Source organism: Hyperoodon ampullatus (assembly GCF_949752795.1).
Source record: "Hyperoodon ampullatus genome assembly, chromosome: 7".
NCBI classification, from domain to species: Eukaryota; Metazoa; Chordata; class Mammalia; order Artiodactyla; family Ziphiidae; genus Hyperoodon; species Hyperoodon ampullatus.
The window spans coordinates 57,533,238-57,553,113 of NC_136920.1; the positions used below are offsets into that span (position 1 = coordinate 57,533,238).

At 53.4% G+C, this 19,876-nt stretch overlaps 1 protein-coding gene across 2 annotated transcripts in view; it reads left to right on the top strand.

The window, feature by feature from the left end:
* GDPD5 (glycerophosphodiester phosphodiesterase domain containing 5) overlaps positions 1-19,876 on the top strand; it is a gene marked incomplete at its 5' end in the record, with an annotated part of 43,765 nt that overhangs the window by 11,545 nt on the left and 12,344 nt on the right. For both annotated transcript variants that reach the window (XM_079709267.1, XM_079709266.1), the window contains 6 exons: positions 2,115-2,218; positions 6,395-6,488; positions 7,138-7,197; positions 15,919-16,017; positions 16,324-16,417; positions 16,790-16,935. In XM_079709267.1, coding sequence (XP_079565393.1) covers positions 2,115-2,218; positions 6,395-6,488; positions 7,138-7,197; positions 15,919-16,017; positions 16,324-16,417; positions 16,790-16,935 — 597 coding nt within the window. The remainder of the gene's footprint in view (positions 1-2,114; positions 2,219-6,394; positions 6,489-7,137; positions 7,198-15,918; positions 16,018-16,323; positions 16,418-16,789; positions 16,936-19,876) is intronic.

Here is a 19,876-nt window from a genome sequence, read left to right on the forward strand (position 1 = left end):
TTGTTGGGGGGCGGAGCTGGCTCAGGCCCCTCTCCTGTAACACGCCCTGACAAGGACCATTAGTGCCATTTGGAGGCTCTTTGTCAGTGGAGCTGCTCCCCAGGCCACTTCCTCCCCCAGTTCCTGGCCTTCCCTCCCCTTTCTTCCAGCCCCTGCCATTCAGTTTTTTCCTCTGATTGTTCTTAGAGTGACCTGCCCCCTCCATCCCTACTGTGGATGGGGCCTCTTCATCCCCATGTACAGGCTCCCTGTGTCCTTGGGACCTCTGGCTTTCAGCTCCCAGGACTTTCATCCCTGGGTGGCCCCCAGCCCCAGTTCATGCCTGGTTCCAATAATGGGGGTCCTAGTTCTTTGTTGTGGTTCCCAGGGGTAGGGAGGGGCGGCAGCCCCTCATTCTTGCCCTGTCCTCCCTGCCCCACTCTCAGGATCCAGCCAAGTGAGGACCGTGGCCCTTAGTGCACAGGACCCCTGTGTACAGGACCCCCTCCTGACACCTGCGGTCTTTCTGGCCACCTGTCGGAATTGCCCGAGTCTTGCATCACACATCACCATAGGACATTCCCCACCCCCCGGCACCTGTGGCGGGTTCTCTACCTGCCACTGTCCCTGCAGCTATTTCCCTGGTCCCATGGGACTCCATGCTGCTGGCCTGGGACAGGACCCATCATAGGCGGAGGCGTACCCCTCACCCGGGCCCTTCTCAGGACCTTGTCCTCTGGCCAGAGGCCTTGCACCTGCTTAGGCAGAGCGATCTCTGTGGACAGATGGCCACTCACCGCTGCTGGCTCGGGGTTCACAAAAGACCAAGGGCTCCTCTGTGTGGGTAGGGTGGTAAGCCCCTGGTGAAACCTCTCCTGGGTGGGCATACTCATGCCAGAGTAGGAGAGAGGACCTTTGCTCACCTGCCATCTCACTATCGAATCTTTCCTAAGTTGCCACCTACCCTGGGAATATGAAGACCACCCAGATCTTCAAGGTGCTTACAGTGTAGCAGGGGGGACCGACATATAGAAGGACAGTTCTAGAACTGCAGGGTCTGTGCCTTAACCGACATGGGTGCAACAGTTATGAAAGCTCTGAGGAGGTGGGATTCACCCTGCTGGGACAGGGCAGGCCTCAGGGAGGAGGAGGGTTGCCCTATGGACCAGAGTGGGGTTGCTTTCTAGATGGAGCCATCAAGAGGTTAAACTGGGATTAGAACCGTAGCTCCAAGCTGGCTGTCCGGTGCAGGAAGGATCAAAGAAGCCCAGAAAGCTGCAGGGAGCCCGGCAAGGGGCCCGGGAAGTGGCTGGGTGAGAGATGCTGAGCTCCTCCAAGCCCTCCAGCCCTCAAGGTAGAGGGTGGTCTTGGTTGTCTCCTGCACTGACTTCCCCTCAAGGGCTGTTGTTTGTACTGATGATCTCAGCAGTTTCCCAGAGAGCAGGATGTTCCAAGCTTGTTGTGCTTCTGAGATAAGGGGACGGATGAAAGCAGGGATGAGCCCAAGGGCCCAGCGGAAGTGCCTGCAGACCTCTCGGGAAGCAGCAGAGGTGGCGTCAGCACCACCCCCCACCCCACCTCACCCCACCCCCGCCAGGAGAGAGAGGCCACCCCTGCTGGGGGGTGTAGAACACCGCATTCCTTCAACTCTAGAGGCTGGGGCACTGCTCTTTAATCCTCTTCTAACTTGCTGTGTGACTGGGGCAAGTCACTTCACCTCTCTGGGCCTCAGTGTAGCAGGGGGCAGAGGTGAGGAAGAACACCTACTTTGCAGGCGTGTGTGAGGAGGGAAGGTGAGGAATGTGACCCCTCAGACTGCGGATCACCCTCCCAGTGTGAAGGCTTAGGCAGATGTGGCCTTTGCTCCTGGAGACTGGTGCCCACTGGAAGGGCCTCGGGCTGCAGCACAAAGGGCCCAGCTCTGGCTCCCCACTGTTTTGTGACTTCGGGCTCAGTGATGTTGGATAGGTCACTTCCCTCTCTGAGCCTCAGGCCCCCACCCGTGTGAAGAGGGCAGTAATCCCTGCCTGGCAGTGGGGCTACAAAGGGGGAGGGGTGGGAACATTCTGGGTGGAGGTGGCCTGAGGGGCCATCCCTGCCCCCACTTGACCCCTTTCCTCGTTTGGCCCCTCCAGTGGGAGCGCCTCTGGTTCCTGCTCCTCACCTTGACCTTCGGCCTCACGCTCACCTGGCTGTACTTCTGGTGGGAAGTCCACAACGACTACGATGAATTCAACTGGTGAGTGGGTAGAGTGGGTATCGGGGCGGGGGCCTGGGGCCTGGTCATCCGGCGGCTGAGACAGGGGTGGGGGTGGGGGCTTCGGTTTGAGTCTCTCTCCCAGGCTGGTCCTCAGGGCTCTGCCACCACTGGCCACCAAATCTCTGTGTAGCCTTGGGGGACACAGTCCTCTGGAGAGAACAGAGGCTTAGCAAGGAGCTGAGACCAGCTGGGGAGAACAGGGAACTCCTTCCTCGCGCTGCTCTCATGAAAATCAGAACGTAAGACGGGGGCAGGGCTCAGCTGGGGGCTGGGACCTCTGGACCCCTTTGGAAACAAGGACTCCAAGGCCCAAAGAGACCAAGGCCTCAGCAGAGAAGGTGGCTCCAGACCCCAGGCCTCCTAACTCCCTGAGCAGGGCCTTGGGCAGGGCTGGTAGGTGGTTCTAGGAAAGCTCAGGGTCCTTTGTGGACAGCAGCCTCGGGTCCAAGGGCAGAGCTGAGGCTGGTACCCGGGTGCACAAGGGCACCTGTTTCTTCCTCACCTCCACCCCCGCTCCCCCATTGTCTGCCTTTGTTAAACAGTGAAAGGCACAGAGGAGTGGACGTTCCCTCGGTTCTAGTGGGAACTTGCCCATTGACAGGTGTGGAAACTGAGGCCCAAGTTCACACAACCAGTTGGGGGGCAGAGTTGGGGCTTGGCAGCCAGTGCTCCCTGTCCAATCAGTGCTGCCTTTTCCTTTTGGTTAGAAGTTCAGGGACTTCCCTGGTGCAGCTGTGGTTAAGAATCCGCCTGCCAATGCAGGGGACACGGGTTCGAGCCCTGGTCCGGGAAGATCCCACATGCCACGGAGCAACTAAGCCTGTGCGCCACCGCTACTGAGCCTGTGCTCTAGAACCTGCGAGCCATGACTACTGAGCCCACGTCCCACAACTACTGAAGCCCACACGCCTAGAGCCCGTGCTCCGCAACAAGAGAAGCCACCACAATGAGAAGCCCGCGCACCACAATGAAGCACAGCCCCCGCTTACCACAACTAGAGAAAGCCCACGTGCAGCAACGAAGACCCAATGCAGCCAAAAATAAATAAATAAATAAATTTAAAATTAATTAATTAAAAAAGAAGTTCAGCTCAGTGTGAGCATGGGCACATAAGTGTGAGTCCTCAATAACTGACCTCATCAGGTCTTCCTGAGGATGAAATAAGATGATGGACGTGAGAGGGCTCCAAGCTCACCTAAACCCGAGGGCTGCTTCCTGGGAGGCCGAATCTCCAGCTGGTGGCCATTATGTTAGAATTTAGGATTTCTGGACTCTGGGCTTCTGATGGGCTGTGGTTCTAGGATTTTGTGATGACCCTAAGATTCGGTTCATGGAGGCTGAGCATCCACTCCCCTCTGCATGGCACTAGGCTGTGCTTCTGTTATTAATGAGCTCAATAAAGGACCGGCTGCCGTCCCGCTGCAGCCCAGCAAGATGAGCCGGAGCCCCAGCCGAGTCCCAGAGGTGGCCCCTGGCCTTTATTAAATGCCATAAATCAATTATTCATCCTTCAGGTATCCAAAGCACAGGCACTGCTGTGGGCAAATGGGAACATTCTCTGCTGGCCCTCGCCTGTAGACCCTGGACACTTCTGCTGACCTGCAGGTCTGCTGCCCAGGTGATGGTCTACCCCCAACATGTACAGAAGGAGAAGCTAAGGCCCAGAGAGGGGTAGGACTCACCCAGGGCCACACAACCATTTGGTGCCAAATGCACATACTGGGGACAGTCGAGGAGACTGAGGCTCAGAGAGGTTAAATAGCCTTTCCAAAGTCACACAGCAAGATGCAGTCAGATCTGGGACAGAGACTTGAACCTTCCTGACTGTATCATGCTGTCCACGGAGCTACCCCACTCTGCCCAGAGAGTGAGCTCCCTGTCACTGGGCAGCTCAAGCAGAGGATGGATGCCTGCCCTGTCGAAGAGGCTGCAGAGGGAAGGGCTGCCTGGGGCTTAGGGATGGCCTGAGGACCTGCAGCTCCCTCACCCTGTCACCTGAGTTTCTTGGAGTCGGTGCTGGGATTCAGGAGCCCCTGGCCTGGTCCTCAGGGTCTAGAGAGTCTCCGGGGATAGCGCATGAAGCAAGAGAAGGTGAGTGAGACTGAAGTGGTCAGGGCTAGACAGGGAAAGCCAGGAAGGGACCATCCGGGCTGTTGCCGTCCAGCGGGGGCTCCCTGCCAAAAGGGAGAAACAAGTGGAGCCAGAACACGTTGCAGGAGTAGTCGCCAGGGCCGGGGCCTGCCCTTCTTTGGGCCTCAGTTTCCCCAAAAGATTTTCCACTGGGACCTGAGGGTGAGGGCCAGGGGAGGGCTGATGCCCCATAGTGTCCTCCTGGTGTCCCCTCCCAGCCCCCTGCCCAGGCCCAAGATGGCAGCAGGCCTGAAGCTGCCTGGCGCCGGCTCAGTTTCTCTGACGACGTGTGCAAGTTGCTGCCTTCTCTGAGCCTCAGTTTCCCCAATTGTACAGGGAGGATATGGGTGGTTCAGCCTTCCTGGAGAGCAACTAAGCAGCATCTATCAGGAGCCTTAAAAAGTTCATTCCCTTTGGCCCTGTAATCCTATTTGTAGGAGTCTATCCTGAGGAAATAATTAATAATACAGAAAGGTATGTGCAAAAAAAACCAAAACTGTTAATTTATGATAGTGAATAATTGGAAACTATTTTTTTTAATTAGTTTCTGCTTTATAACAAAGTGAATCAGTCATACATATACATCTGTTCCCACATCCCTTCCCTCATGCATCTCCCTCCCTCCCACCCTCCTAATTGGAAACTATTAATTGTCGTTAGGAGGAAGTTGGCTTCATATGGTACATTAATTCAATAGAAGACCACGTGACTATTAAAAAAATCACATTTCCTCAGGATTTTAGTGACTTCAGTAAATGCTTGTGTTAATAAGAAGCAGAGGGCTTCCCTGGTGGCTCAGTGGTTGAGAGTCCGCCTGCCGATGCAGGGGACACGGGTTCGTGCCCCGGTCCGGGAAGATCCCACATGCCACGGAGCAGCTGGGCCCGTGAGCCATGGCCGCTGAGCCTGCGCGTCCAGAGCCTGTGCTCCGCAACGGGAGAGGCCACAACAGTGAGAGGCCCGCGTACCGCAAAAAAAAAAAGAAGCAGAGAATTGAGTACTTACCATGTTCCTCACCTCACTTCATCCTCAGGAAACACTATGAAGGGCACTTTGTTATCCCCATCCTGTAGGTTAGGAAACTAAGGCTCAGGGAATTCAGGTATTACATTTTATCAATCCTAAGACCTAATCTTTTCGCATGTTAACATTGAAATTCAGATGAAAGTCACAATCAATGGCATCTTAGATTCAGGGGAGCCTGTCACCTCCACAGAGTCCTGCAAGCCAGGGGATTTGAATCTGCGTGTGCCTCCCTCCAACGCCTAAACTCTGACTGCTGTGCTGTACGCAGCGGGGTCCCGGCTTTGCTGTTTACACAAATATATAAGCGGGGTTGGGGAGGGGTTCCCTGGTGGCGCAGTGGTTAAGAATCCGCCTGCCAATGCAGGGAACACGGGTTCAAGCCCTGGTCCGGGAAGATCCCACATGCCGCAGAGCAACTAAGCCCGTGCGCCACAACTACTGAGCCTGCGCTCTAGAGCACGCGAGGCACAACTACTGAGCCCGCGTGCCACAGCTACTGAAGCCTGTGTGCCTAGAGCCCGTGCTCTGCAACAAGAGAAGCCACCGCAATGAGAAGCTGCGCACCGCAACGAAGAGTAGCCCCTGCTCGCCACAACCAGAGACAGCCTGCGTGCAGCAACGAAGACCCAATGTAGCCATAAATAAATAATAAATAAACAAACAATAAATTTATAAAATAGCAGCCTTCTTAAAAATATATATATATATATGCAGAGGGGGGAACCCACCGGAAGGAGTCAGCAAAGTTTTGGTGATGGTTACTTCTGTGCAGTAGAATTAAGGGGAATTGTCTTCTTGTTCATGCTTCTTGGCATGCCCAGGTGTCCCCCATGAGCCATCCAGAGGCTGACCTATGACCAGGGAGACAATGAACTCCTCACTGAGTGGGCAGGGCCAGGTCACTGAGCGGGCCACGTGAGAGCTGAGAGCTGGCCGGCCCGAGGGAGCGTCCTGGCTCCCTGGTGGAGGTGCGACCCTTGCCCCTTCTCCTCCTGGCAGGTACCTCTACAACCGCACGGGCTACTGGAGCGACTGGTCCGTGCCCATCCTCATGACCACAGCAGCCGCCTTCACTTATGTCGCAGGCCTCCAGGTATGTGGGGCTGTCTCAGAGGTCGGGTGGCCCTGTGCCCAGGGGAAGGGAGACCTGGCCTGTGCTGGGCTGACAGAGGGGCCCGCTCTGGTCTGAGGAGGGCAGCTGGCTTTTCTCCTGGCTGCTGGGGCTTGGTTCCTTCAAGGAGGGAGGTCCTCTTGCTTTTCCCCATCCTGGCATGTTTTCCCCCCACCCCGTGGAGCATCCCACTGTTAGGCCCCACTGCAGACTTCCTCTTCCAGGAACTTCTGCTTTGGTTCCTGCTCCCAATATAATACTCCCTCAGACTCAGGTTAGTCCCCAGGCTGGACTGGGGCATCCTGGGGGACAAGGCTGAAGTCTGCTTCAGAATCCTGGAGCCTGGAACTCCCAAAACATTAATTAGGCAGTCCAGGTGAAGCAGGGCCCAGTGACCTCTTGAGGGAAAAATCCTAGAGGAGGAGGAGCCTGGAGGCCTGGAATAATCTGGGAGGAGGCCAGGCTTGGGCTGGGCTGGGCAGGGCTGGGCATTCCCATCGCCTTCAGGGAGGTTTGCTGACTGGCTGAGCCAGGCCCAGAGAGCAGTGGGGAGCAGGGTGTCTGGGGACCTGGCAGAAACCTCCAGGTCACACCTGGTGCCTGACTCTAGCCCTGTGGGCCCCCTGTTCAGGTCCTGGCACTATGTCACATTGCCGTGGGGCAGCAGATGAACCTGCACTGGCTGCACAAGGTAAGGGCTGCCTCCGTGGGGGCTTAGGGAGGAGTGGGGAGGCTGGAGGCCGCAGCAGCAGAGGAAGAACCCGGACACATCTTCCCTCTCCTGCATCGTGATTATAATTGTTCTAGTAGCTAACACTGAGAACTCACTGTGTGCCCAGCACTGTTCTCGCGGTCTAGACTGTATTAACTCATTTAACCCTCACAGCAGCCCTGCGACGTTAGGTACTGTTATGATCCCATTTTGCAGTTGGGAAAACTGAGGTACAACGAGGTTAAGTAACTCACCCAAGGTCTCCCACTTAATAAGTGGAGGGTCCAGGATCTTAGCTCTGTAGCCGTGTGCTTAACCAGCACAGGTCACAGCTCCGGCCCTCTGGCCGGCTCTGCCTTCAGTCTCACCCTCTCCTGCTCTTCAGTGAGCTCATTTTAAAACTCTGATCCAGTGATATTTCTCCCAATTTAAAGCGCTTCCCACCACTTTCATTGCTCCCAGGGTGATCCAAACTCCCCCACCCGGCATTAAGGCTCTGCGTGACTTGGCCCCAGCTGAGGTCTCCCAACTGCTCTCATGGGACTGTCACCCTCAGCTTCTGCCACATGAGACATCTCAGGCCCTCCCAGCATGTCTGCCTCTTCTCTGATTTACCCCTTCATTCCTCCCTTTCTCTCTCTTTTGGACCCTTCCTTGGTTCTCCTCCCCACCTACACAAGACTTCTCAGGCTCCCCCAGCACCCTCAGGCTCCCCTGCCACAGTCCTGACATCTCATTGTCCATTTCTGTCTGGCTCCCTGACCCCAGCCCTGCCTGGTCTGGGATCTCCATGCAGGCCAGAACTGACTTTCCATCTCCGTGTCCCTGGTGCCCCACACAGGACCGGGCCCAAAGCAAAGAGGCTTCATACATTCCAGAGCCTTGACTCTCTTGCTTACTTTTCGTGGCATGCATGGTGCTGAATACATGTGGCTGACACCTGCTCCTTCTGAGGGCCTAGCGGGCGCAGGGGTGGCACAGAGCTGACCAAGAGAGAGCCTCTCCCTCCCAGGAACACCTGGGCCCTGGAGGAAAGGACGGGCCACCTCTTTTCCTAGAGCCTGACTCAGAGTGAGCATGCCATTTAGGAAGGGGCAGAAATGTCCAGAAATAACCATGAGCCCATGAGATGGGTCCAGAGTGACTCTGAGGGGAGGCGCTCACTTCCAGCTAGAAAGATACGAAGCAGGAACCGGAAGAGGGACGTGGTGAGCTCCAGTTGGGCTTCGTGGAGCGGGAGGTGCCTGTGGGCCTCCAGGGGGGCCTCTGAGATCTGGAACTGAGGAGTTAGACCCGGGGGACTGAAATCTTGGAGGGATGAAGAGCAGTGAGCCACGGGACTTCCCTCGTGGCTCAGTGGGTAAGAATCCACCTGCCAATGCAGGCGACACATGTTCAATTGCTGGTCCGGGAAGATCCCACATGCCACGGAGCAACTAAGCCCGTGCGCCACAGCTACTGAGCCTGCGCTCTAGAGCCCGCGAGCCACAACTCCTGAGCCCGTGAGCCACAACTACTGAAGCCCACGCGCCTAGAGCCCACGCACCGCAACGAAGAGTAGCCCCCCACTCGCCAGAGAAAGCCCGCATGCAGCAACAAAGACCCAATGCAGCCAAAAAAAAAAAAGCAGTGAGCCGCCTCTGGTCCCCTCCCACCTTCCTCCTGCTTGTCACTCTTTCCTAAGATCTCCTCTGGGCTTCTGAAGTCCCCTCTATGAGGGACTTTCTTCTCCCAGCTACAAAGCTGACACTTTGAAAGAACTGCACCCGCTGGCACCCCAGGTGGGGCTGGCGCACACCGCAGCCACCTCCTCTGAGGCACGCCTGGCTCTCAGCAGGCCAGGGCGCACCTGCTTGATCCTAGTGGAGAGGCGTCCGGAGGCCCGAGCTAGCCAGGGCAGCAGATCAGTGCAGGGAGTCTTCTCCTGGGGGAAGGGGGCTCAGGTCGCTTCATCTGCACTGGTGCCAGCTCCCAGGGTGCCAGTCCTGCCTCCCTCTCCCCTCTGATCCCTCCCAAGAGATGTCAGCACGAGGAAGGTCCTTCCTGGCGGAGCTGATCCATAGCTGGACCCACTGCACCTGGGGGGAAGGAGTTCCCTGGGGCTCAGATTCAAACAGGGGCTGGAAATTCTACCCTTCTGTTTCCAAGATTCTATCATTTGATTCTAAGATTTTTTTTTTTTTTTTGCGGTACGTGGGCCTCTCACTGTTGTGGCCTCTCCCGTTGCGGAGCGCAGGCTCCAGATGTGCAGGCTCAGTGGCCATGGCTCACGGGCCCAGCCACTCTGCGGCATGTGAGATCTTCCCGGACCGGGGCACGAACCTGTGTCCCCTGCATCGGCAGGCGGACTCCCAACCACTGCGCCACCAGGGAAGCCCGATTCTAAGATTTTAAGGAATTCTTATTCTTTTTGGTTTTGTTTTAACCAACTTTTGACCATTAATACATTGACATGGTTCAAAATTACAAAGGTACAAAGAAGTACAAAATGTAAATCTCCCTATTATCTTTCCAGAGATATATTAAGTACATACAAATGTGTGTGTATGTGTGCATATATATATATATATATATATATATACGCACACATTTCCTTTTTCTTTAAACACAAGTAGTAGCCTATTATACCCTCTATTTTGCACCTTAAGAAAACAAATTTGGGGTAGTATTTTTTTTTTATTGAAGTATAGTTGAGGTACAATATTATAGAAGTTACAGGTATACAATATAGTGATTCACAATTTTTTAAAATTAATTTAGTTTATTTTTATATTTATTTTTGGCTGCATTGGGTCTTCGTTGCTGTGTGCGGGCTTTCTCTAGTTTCCGGGAGCGGGGGCTACTCTTTGTTGCGGTGCGCGGGCTTCTCATCGCAGTGTCTTCACTTGTTGCGGAGCACGGGCTGTAGAGCGCAGGCTCAGTAGTTGTGGCGCACGGGCTTAGTTGCCCCGCGGCATGTGGGATCTTCCTGGACCAGGGCTTGAACACGTGTCCCCTGCATTGGCAGGCGGATTCTTCACCACTGCGCCACCAGGGAAGCCCCTGATTCACAATTTTTGAAGGTTATACTCCATTTATAGTTACTATAAAATATTGGCTACGTTCCCTGTGTTGTACAATATATCATCATAGCTTATTTTATACATAACAGTTTTATACATAACAGTTAATCCTCTACCCTCATCATGCCCCTCCCCGCTCTCTCTCCCCACAGAAAATTCTTGGAGCTCCCTCCCCTTCAGTACAATAAGAGCATTCCCATCGGTGTCCATCCCTTGCTCCGGTCCCACCATCTAATCCCTAGTTCCCAAGGTATCTAGCCAGTCCCCTGTTGATGGGCCTGATCAACATCCCAGTTAACTTTCAGTTCACGGGCGGCACAATGTAGCAGCGACCTGTGTGGGGAATTGCTGGGTAAAGAGTGTGTACTTTTGTAATTTGGATAGTTCCTGCCAAACTGCCTCCTTGCCAGGTGCCACCAATGCATGCTCCCTCAGTAATGTATGATTGTGCCTATAAAATCACCCTTGCACATAAAGTGTTCAGGGATTTCCTGACTTTGCCAGTCCCAATGGGTGAAAGTGGTACCTCAGTGTAGTGTTTTCTTTTAATTAATTTTTATTGGGGTATAGTTGATTTACAGTGTTGTGTTAGTTTCTGCCGTACAGCAGAGTGATTCAGTCATACATATACATATACCCACTCTTTTAGATTCTTTTCCCATCTAGGCCATTACAGAGTATTGAGTAGAGTTCCCTGTACTGTACAGTATGTTCTTATTAGTTATCTATTTCATATATGGTAGTGTGTATATGCCAATCCCAATCTCCCAATTTATCCCTCCCTGCCTTCCCCCCTTGGTAACCAAAGTTTGTTTTCTACATCTGTGATGCTATTTTTGTTTTGTAAATAAGTTCATCTGCACCATTTTTTTAGATTCCACACATAAGTGGTATCATATGTCTGCCTTTCTCTTTCTGACTTACTTCACTCAGAGTGACAATCTCCAGGTCCATCCATGTCGCTGCAAATGGCATTATTTCATTCTTTTTAATGGCTGAGTAATATTCCATTGTATATATGTACCACATCTTCTTTATCCATTAATCTGTAAATGGGCGTTTAGGTTGCTTCCATGTCTTGGCTATTGTAAATAGTGCTGCAATGAACATTGGGGTGCATGTATCTTTTCAAATTATGGTTTTCTCTGGATATATGCCCAGGAGTGGGATTGCTGGATCATATGGTGACTCTATTTTTACTTTTTTAAGAGATGTCCATACTGTGTAGTTGTTTTTTTTTTTTTTTTTTTTGGCTGCGTTGGGTCTCTGTTGCTGCACACAGGCTTTCTCTAGTTGTGGCGAGCAGGGGCTACTCTTCGTTACGGTGTGTGGGCTTCTCATTGCAGTAGCTTCTCTTGTTGCAGAACACGGGCTCTAGGCACACGGGCTTCAGTAGTTGCAGCACACAGGCTCAGTAGTTGTAGCTCACAGGCTCTAGAGTGCAGGCTCAGTAGTTGTAGTGCACGGGCTTAGTTTCTCTGCAGCATGTGGGATCTTCCCGGACCAGGGATCGAACCCATGTCCCCTGCACCAGCAGGCAGATTCCTAACCATTGCGCCACCAGGGAAGTCCCAAACATTCATTCATTCAGTCATCTGACTGCGCCAGGTCTTAGTTGCAGCATGTGGGATCTAGTCTCCTGACCAGGGATCAAATCTGGGCCCCCTGCATTGGGAGCGCAGAGTCTTAACCACCGGACCACCAGGGAAGTCCCTCCATACTGTGTAGTTTTTTTTTTTGTTTGTTTTGTTTTTTGTGGTACACGGGCCTCTCACTGCTGTGGCCTCTCCCGTTGCGGAGCACAGGCTCCGGATGCGCAGGCCCAGAGGCCATGGCCCACGGGCCCAGCCGCTCCGTGGCACGTGGGATCCTCCTGAACCAGGGCACGAACCCGCATCCCCTGCATCGGCAGGCAGACTCTCAACCACTGCGCCACCAGGGAAGCCCATACTGTGTAGTTTTAATTTGCATTTCCCTATGATGAGTTAAGTTCAGCATCTTTCATCTGCTTAAGTCATTGACATTTCCTTTTCTATAAACTGTCTCCTCATATCATTTGCCCTTTTTGCTGTGAGATTTGCTTTTCACTTATTAATTTGCAGGAGCTCTTTATAGATTTGGAAAATGAGGCCTTTGGCTGATGAACTGCAAATCATCCTTCCTAGTTGTCATTCATCTTTTGACTTTGCTTGTTATATTTTTGCCACAGGAATTTTTTTATCCTTAAGGATTTTTCTGTGCTTAGGGATTCTGTCATCTCTTTTACGGCTCCTGGGTGTCGTGTCAGAAAAGTCTTTCCCACTCCAAGATTATAAAAAATTTCTCTGTGGTATCATTTGGTAATTATGTTTCTACTTTTTTTAACATTTAACTTTGTTGTCCTTTTGGAAGTTATTTTAGGGTGCAATGTGATCTTACTTTGTGCTTTTTAGATGGCTTCTCAGTGTTCCCAGCTCTCTGTTGAGTAATCCATCCTTTCCACGCTAATTTGAGATGCCTCTTTTATCATATACTAAATATTTTTATGTATTTAGATCTGTTTCTAAGCTTTTTATTTACTTTCATTTGTCTCTCTGGTCCTATACCAGTACCATACTTAATGCTATATAGTTTTATGCTATGTTTTCATCACAGTCTTTATTCTGAGAGTCTCCAGTTCCCCCCAAATCCTGAGGAGGGGAGGGCTGGAGGACAGAGGGCCTCTGGGCAGTGCGGGGAGGGAGCTATTTGCGGCAGGCTGGGTACTGTGAGTGGATCTGGATGTCCACTTGAGGCCCTTCCCCCTCCTCCGCAGTCCTCCCAAAGCTCCTATTTCCCAGAAACCCCTCCCAGGTGAGCCTCCAGGAAAAGTCCAGGGGCCTAGGACGTGAAGAAGAAGGTGGAAGGGTACTTGGGGGCTTTGAAGTAAATAGGAGGTGGTCTCCCTGAGATACTCCCCCTCCTACCCCACCTACCACCCCAGCATCAGTTCAGGTGCCACCACTGTGAGGGGCTTTGATCACAGCTCCCACCTCCCTAGGCCGTCCCCATCAGCGCCCCCAGTGAATCCAGACTTCCTTCCAAACAACTGGTCCAGGCTCCACAGTTCTTCCTGGTGTCTAGCCTCTATCCCTCTAGTTGCAGTTTAGGAAGGCACATTCATCCTGCGTGTCAGGTACGGTGCCACGGCCATCATTTATTGGGTTACATGTGAGGCGCTTTCCACACTGTATTTCATTTACTCCTTGAAATAATCCTGTTTATTTGATATTATGTCCACTTTTAAAACTTAAAAATTATGCCACTAACATTTAGTAAGCACTTATTATTTTGGTGCCAGCCATGGTGCTGAGCGTTTCTCTTGCATTTTCTCATTTATCTTTCCAAATCCCTTTCAGGTAGGCGCTCACTCTCCCCATTTCACAGCTCAGGAAACATGCTTCAAGAAGTTAACCACCCCCATTAGGCACAGTCACTGAGGGATGTGACATAAGTGGGTCCCTGAACCCTGGGCCAATCTGCCACTTAGACCACAGAACCCAGATTCCAGCTACCCCCGCAAGAGGCCAACCTGTTGGCAGAGCTGGTTTACAACTCCGTGTCCCAGCACCCAGGCAAGGCTCACTGAGTGAACGGACGTAGCTCCTGTGTCCTCCACCCCTCCCGCTGTCGTCACAAACCACAGTGCCTCCAGCACAGAAAACCAGAGACCGCTTTCTCAGAGGCTTCCCCTGGGCCTTCTGGGTGGGATGTATCCTTTCCAGTCAGACCTGAGGAAGGGTGGTAGAGTTGTTGGGAGTCAGCGCTGTTATCGTGGCTTAAGGACACGGCGTGTGTGGGGAAATCCCACAGAACTTGACCACTGCAGTAACGCTGTGGCGTGTAAGGTTGCCACTACAGCCGCTACAGAATCAGAGGATAAAATTTTTCATTGCATTAGGATTCTTGGAAATCAGTTTTATTACAAGTATTTCTACTAGCAGTTAAATACTGTAATAAGATGCTCAGAGGTGACCCTTCAGAGATGCTTGCTATGGCCTGGAGGGCAGCAGGGGGCAGGGAGCCTGCGTGTTGGGGTGGGGGTGTTGGGAGGATGCTCAGGGATGGTTAGGACACTCGTGGGCTCCCTCCACTGCAGTGTGACATCCCAGAAAGAGCACGACCTCCGAGACGGGCAGAATGGGGTTTGCTTCTGAATCTGCCCCCCTTCAAAGCTACGTGACCAAGCAAACCCTCAGGCTCTCTGAGCCCCATTTTCCTACGTGTAAAATGAAGATGGTAACATCTCAGCTGGGATTTTATGAGGATAAACATGAGCAAGCGGAGTGCCTCCCGCAGAGCCAGGCACACTCGGGCCCTCCGTACACCTTCATGTCTCTCATTCCCGTGTCTTCTGGACCGGCATGTCACAGTCCGTAAGGGCTCTTATCCATCTCAGCCTTGTTACTGCTTCTTATTGGAACATTTGTTTCCAGGCTGATGGGCTGGAACGACAAACCTCCAAAGGCAAACTTAATCCCAGACGGGGATGAATCTTCCCTGCCTGGCAGGGAACGAAGATGGATCAGCCTCTGTCTCTGCCCTGACGAGCTAGAAACTCAATTTAGAGCTTGTTTGGTCGTTAGAGGGCTCTCACAATGCTGCTGCCTCCAGGAAAGGCACTGTCAGAAGAAAAAGAAGGCGAGAGCCCTGCTGGCAAAGACAGCAGCTGGGAGCAGGCAGTAGGAAGTCAGGAGGGCCGGATGTGGCAGTCTTGGCAGGCGCCTATGGAGAGAGGGGCTGCGGAAGGCTTCGGGGTAGAGGTGTGAGCTGAGTTTTATGAGGCAGGCCTGGCGGTGTGGAGAGGTTGGGCAGGGTGAGATCCAGGGCCCAAGGCAGGGACCCTGGGGGGCTGAGTAACCAGAAAACAGGCATTACTTAGTTTGGGGGAGCGTCTTGTGTTACATGACATATTTCAGATCCCATCTGTCCCCAGAGCTTTCTGTCCCATGAAGGTTCCATCTGGTGTTCCGTCAGAGCTGTACTCCTCACTTCCTCTGGGAGGGCTGAGAGCAGGCCCTGGCAACGGGGCGTGTGGGGCAGACCCCTGCCTCACCTCTGCTCGCTGCAGCCTGAAGGCCGGGCTGGGTGTCAGCCTCCTGCAGAGGGCCTGGCTCCTCAGCCTGCTGCCCTGCAACCTGGGCAGTTCTCCCTGTGCCCCATCTTCTGGGGAGCCTTGGTTTCCTCACCTGTCACGCTGGATGAAAGGTGGCTGGGCAAGGCCTGGGACGGGACCTGCTGGGCTCAGGGAGGCCCCCCACTTGCCGAGTGTATTCCCTCCTCACCCCCTGAGCCCTGGGGTCATGCCCCACCTTACCCCAGCTCCAGCCCACCTGTCTTCTCTCCACCCTCCCTTCTATTTCTCCTGCGGTCCCTTCTTCACTGGGTCCACCTGCCTTCTCCTGCCTCCGCTCTTCTCACTGTCCTCTGCACGGCTGCCTCTGGCTTTCCTCCAGTGCCTGCCTCTGCCCTGCTCTGTCGGCCTCTCTTGTACTCGCTACTCTCCCTTTCCACCTCTCAGCCTCTCTCCCTCTGCTCTCCCTCTCAGACACACTGGGGACCCTTGGGCCGATGCAGCTCTGACGCTGCCCTGACCCTCTGGTGGCTCTTCCCCTTCCAGATAGGGCTGGTGGTCATCCTGGTGGCTACGGTGGTGGCCATGTCAGCTGTGGCCCAGCTGTGGGAGGACGAGTGGGAAGTGTTGCTGATCTCCCTGCAGGTGAGTGGGGGTAGGGACGGGGTGGCTGCTTCCCCAGGACCCTCAAAACAAGACAGTGCCTTATGGTCACTCCCGTTTCTCTAGATCAAGGTCCAGAGGATGTAGGGAGGGGTCCACATCACATAGCAACTCAGAGTCAGGGAGGGTGCTACAATCCGGGGTACCTGGACTCCCAGTTTCCTCCGCTGAAAAATGGAGACACTTGCCTGCCCCATGGATAGAGACAGGCCGTAAGGACGTTGGTAACCAGAGGGTCTGGGCACAGCTGGGAGCCAGCAGTCTCTCTTGCCCCTTCCTGCACACAAGGGCACAGCGCCGTTCCTGCACATGGGGGCCCTGGTCGCCGTCACTGCGCTCTCCTGGATCGTGGCAGGACAGTTTGCCCGCGCAGAGCGATCCTGTAAGTATGACTGGGCAGGACCTACCCTCCGTGCGCTCCAAGTACCAAGGCCAGCTTGTCCTGCCCCCGCCTGGACGTTACCTAGGTAGCCTGGGGATACGGTGTGGCCCTTGCTCTCAGTGTGGGGAGTCCCGGTTCAGAGTGGCCTGCAGGTTCCACAGAGGTTGCAGCCTCAGCCTTGCGTGTTTCTTCCTCTGTGTCTCTACATGTGTGTGTGAGTTAAAGGCCAGGTTCACCTTCCTAGCAAGAATGGGGGATCCTCTTGGTGCAGGGTCCCCCTCAAAGCATCTGGGTCCTGACAAGTGGAGGGAGGAGGGATCCAGCACGCCCTGCCAAGCTGCCTGGGGCTCATGGTTGGGCCCATGTCTGCAGCCTCCCAGATGGCCATTCTCGGTACCTTCTTCACCGTGGTGTTTGCCCTCTACCTGGCCCCTCTCACCATCTCCTCTCCCTGCATCATGGAGAAAAAGGACCTGGGCCCCAAACCTGCCCTCATCGGCCACCGCGGGGCCCCCATGGTGAGTGCCACTTGTGGGCCCTAAAGACTGGGGTGAGTGGGGGGTGGAGCTGCCATTGCAGAGGGGAGACAGGCAAAAAACCTAAAACCTACCTCCTTGTAGGGAGGAGCTTGCAGGGGAATGTATATAATACATGTAATGTAATAATAGCCACAATTTTTAGCCCTTTTTGGTGGTGGTGGTGCTGGGGGGTGGGCGTGGGAGGGGTCTAATGGAAAGGGTTGGTGAAAAGGCTGGAGAGTTTCAATGGGATCAAGTCGTGAAGAGCCTGAAGGCATCTTGCTTGAAGATTTCACTTTCATCCTGAGGGCCCTGGAAAGATGCAGGGTTTTAGGCCAGGGCCAAATACTGCCAGGTTGTAGGTTAGGAAGGCCCAGGAGAGAGAGAGATGCTGGGTGTGGGGAGGGGAGCAGGGCCCGGGGCCTGGGACAGAGCAGCAGAAAAACCTTCCAGGCTGTGCAGGCAAGAGAGCTGGGGGCAGCTCCGAGCCCACTGCTAAAGGAAAACATTTGCACCGGGTGGGACGGAGAGTGCAAGGAGTCAGAGTCAGCACCTGCTCCTTCTCTGCCACCCCTGTGACCCCGCAGTAGGCCCTCGCCTTGAGGGAGTATGCTCCAGAGCCAGGCTTCCAGGCCCCGTGGCAGCTGTGGGAGTCAGGGCCTATTCGGTCTCCTCTGTGCCTAGTTTCCTCATCTTGTCCCCTGGGATGATGGGAGCGTCTGCACCGTATGGCCACAGGAAGCAAGAGTTAGCATGTGTGATGTGCCCAAATATGAGTCTGGCTCACAGAAAGTAAGAGTTATGCTTTCCTGTTACCTCGGGCAAGCCCTCCTGCTTCTCTAGACTGGGTTTCCTGACCTACGAAAGCCTTCAACTTTGGTTCTTAACAGATGCAGTACCACTCATCACCACCAGAGAGCACTTGAGGGCTCTATGAGAGCTTTTTCTTGGTTGTGGCAGTAATTGGGAGTTCCATGGTATCGTTGAATTTCAGGGTAGTCTAGGGGGCCTCACGAGGTAAGCATTTAAAGGAGGCGTCACGTCGGACAGGGCTGCAAATCACCATTATTGTGCCCATTTCCTAGATAAGGCTCAGAGACCTGCGCCCCTGAGCTGGACCCTGGTGCCCTCCCATCACACCCCATGCTGCTCCCGCCACCTCCTGGAGGCAACCAGCTAGAAAGGCCATGGTTTTGGAGTCAGAGGATCTGGATTTGGGGTCCAGTTTTGCCACATGCTGCCCGTGTGTCTGGGGGGTTGCTGCTCCCCTCCAGGCCTCCCTGCTGCTGGCTTTTGTGAGGATAAATTAGGAGGAAGCCTTCCAGGAGGCAGGGCCCCAGATTATAGCTGCTTTTCTTTCCATGACCGGTATTACCCACCCCACCTGCTCTGGAGGCCACAGGACAAGAGGGTGGGGTGTGCTGAAGCAGGAAGCGGGGGCAAAGGGAAGGAGTGGGGTGGCCCCATGTGGATTGTTGTTTTAGCAGAAAGACTTCAAACATTCACAGAAGGGGAATGAATAGTATAATGAATCCAATACCACCTTCACCATTTATCAACATTTTGCCATTCTTGTTTCATCTATCGCCCTGCTTTGTCTTTCCCCCTGCTTTAATATTTGAAAGCAAATCCCAGGTATTGTATCATTTTATCCATGCTTACTTCAGGATGTATCTCTAATGCATAAAGACCTTAAAAACAGAACCACGCCACACTGCCACTATTACACCTAACCAAATTAATAATCATTCCTTACTGCTATCTAATACTGAATCAGTGTTCAGCTTTACTTTGTCTCAAAAATATCTTTTTATAATCGAGTTGTGAAAAATCAGAATCCAAACAGGGTCCATGTGGTACAGCTGGCTGGGATGTCTTCTAAGTATCTTTTAGTCTATAATAATCTCCCTCCCTTTTTTTCCCCATATGCTGTTTATTTGTTGAAGAAACTGAGTCACTTGTCCTGTAGAATTTCTCCCATTGTGCATCTGGCTGATTGCATCCTGGTGGTGGTCCTTGAGGGGCTGATGTGGGTGTCTGACACAAGTCCTCCCTGTGTCACTGTGAATGAATGAGTACCAGTGTCTACACCTGTATATGTCGGCCTGTGGGAGGTTTTGACTCTGGGTCCACACATCTGTGTGTGGTAAGCCCAAGTGCTCATCCCTGTCTTGGAGACGGTATCTGTGTGCCCTGGACGGGGGTGTCCTTCCTATGTGGGTGGCCTGTGTGCATACTTTAATATTTGGTCAGACTGACTCCAAAGTTGGGCCTCTTAACCACAGTGGTCCACCACCATGAGTCTGTGACAACCACGCCCACACATGCACACTTCTGACAATATAGCCCCATCTGCCTTTAGGCCTGAGGCAGTAGCAACCCTCTTTCTCAAGGAGGCCAGCACCTAGCGCAAGGAGATCTGAGTTTAAAAAGGCTCCAGAAAAGAGATTTTGCCCCTCCCAAACATTTCCTCCTTCCCCCAAGGGTCTTCATAGCCCCTGCTACGCTCTTTGTGTCTACCCACAGTCTACCTTCTGCCACGTGGGAGGGAGTGTTGGTACCTCTCTGGTGGTCACTTGTGGGACGCCTGGCCACAGGGTATTTAGAGGTGATTGAGCAGGAACCCCACCGAGTCCACACCTGGATGCCTCTGTGGGGTCTCACCCAGCCCACTTGACCGGGAGACAAGGCAGCATATCCCCCAAGGCTGCTCTGCCCTGCAGAAAGGGGAAGAAAGGAACTCACATTTCAGAGACTGCTGACGTCTGTTACCTCAGCTATGAGCTTGGTAATATTAGTCCATTTTATAGCTAAAGAAACCGAGGTCCAGAAGGTGAGGTGTGATGGCCCAGGTTGGTGACTGGGAAGGGGAATTGCTCCTTCTCAGCTTCAAAGCCCTTGCCATGCCAGGCCACTCCCCAGAGGAGAGGAGTGTGTTACA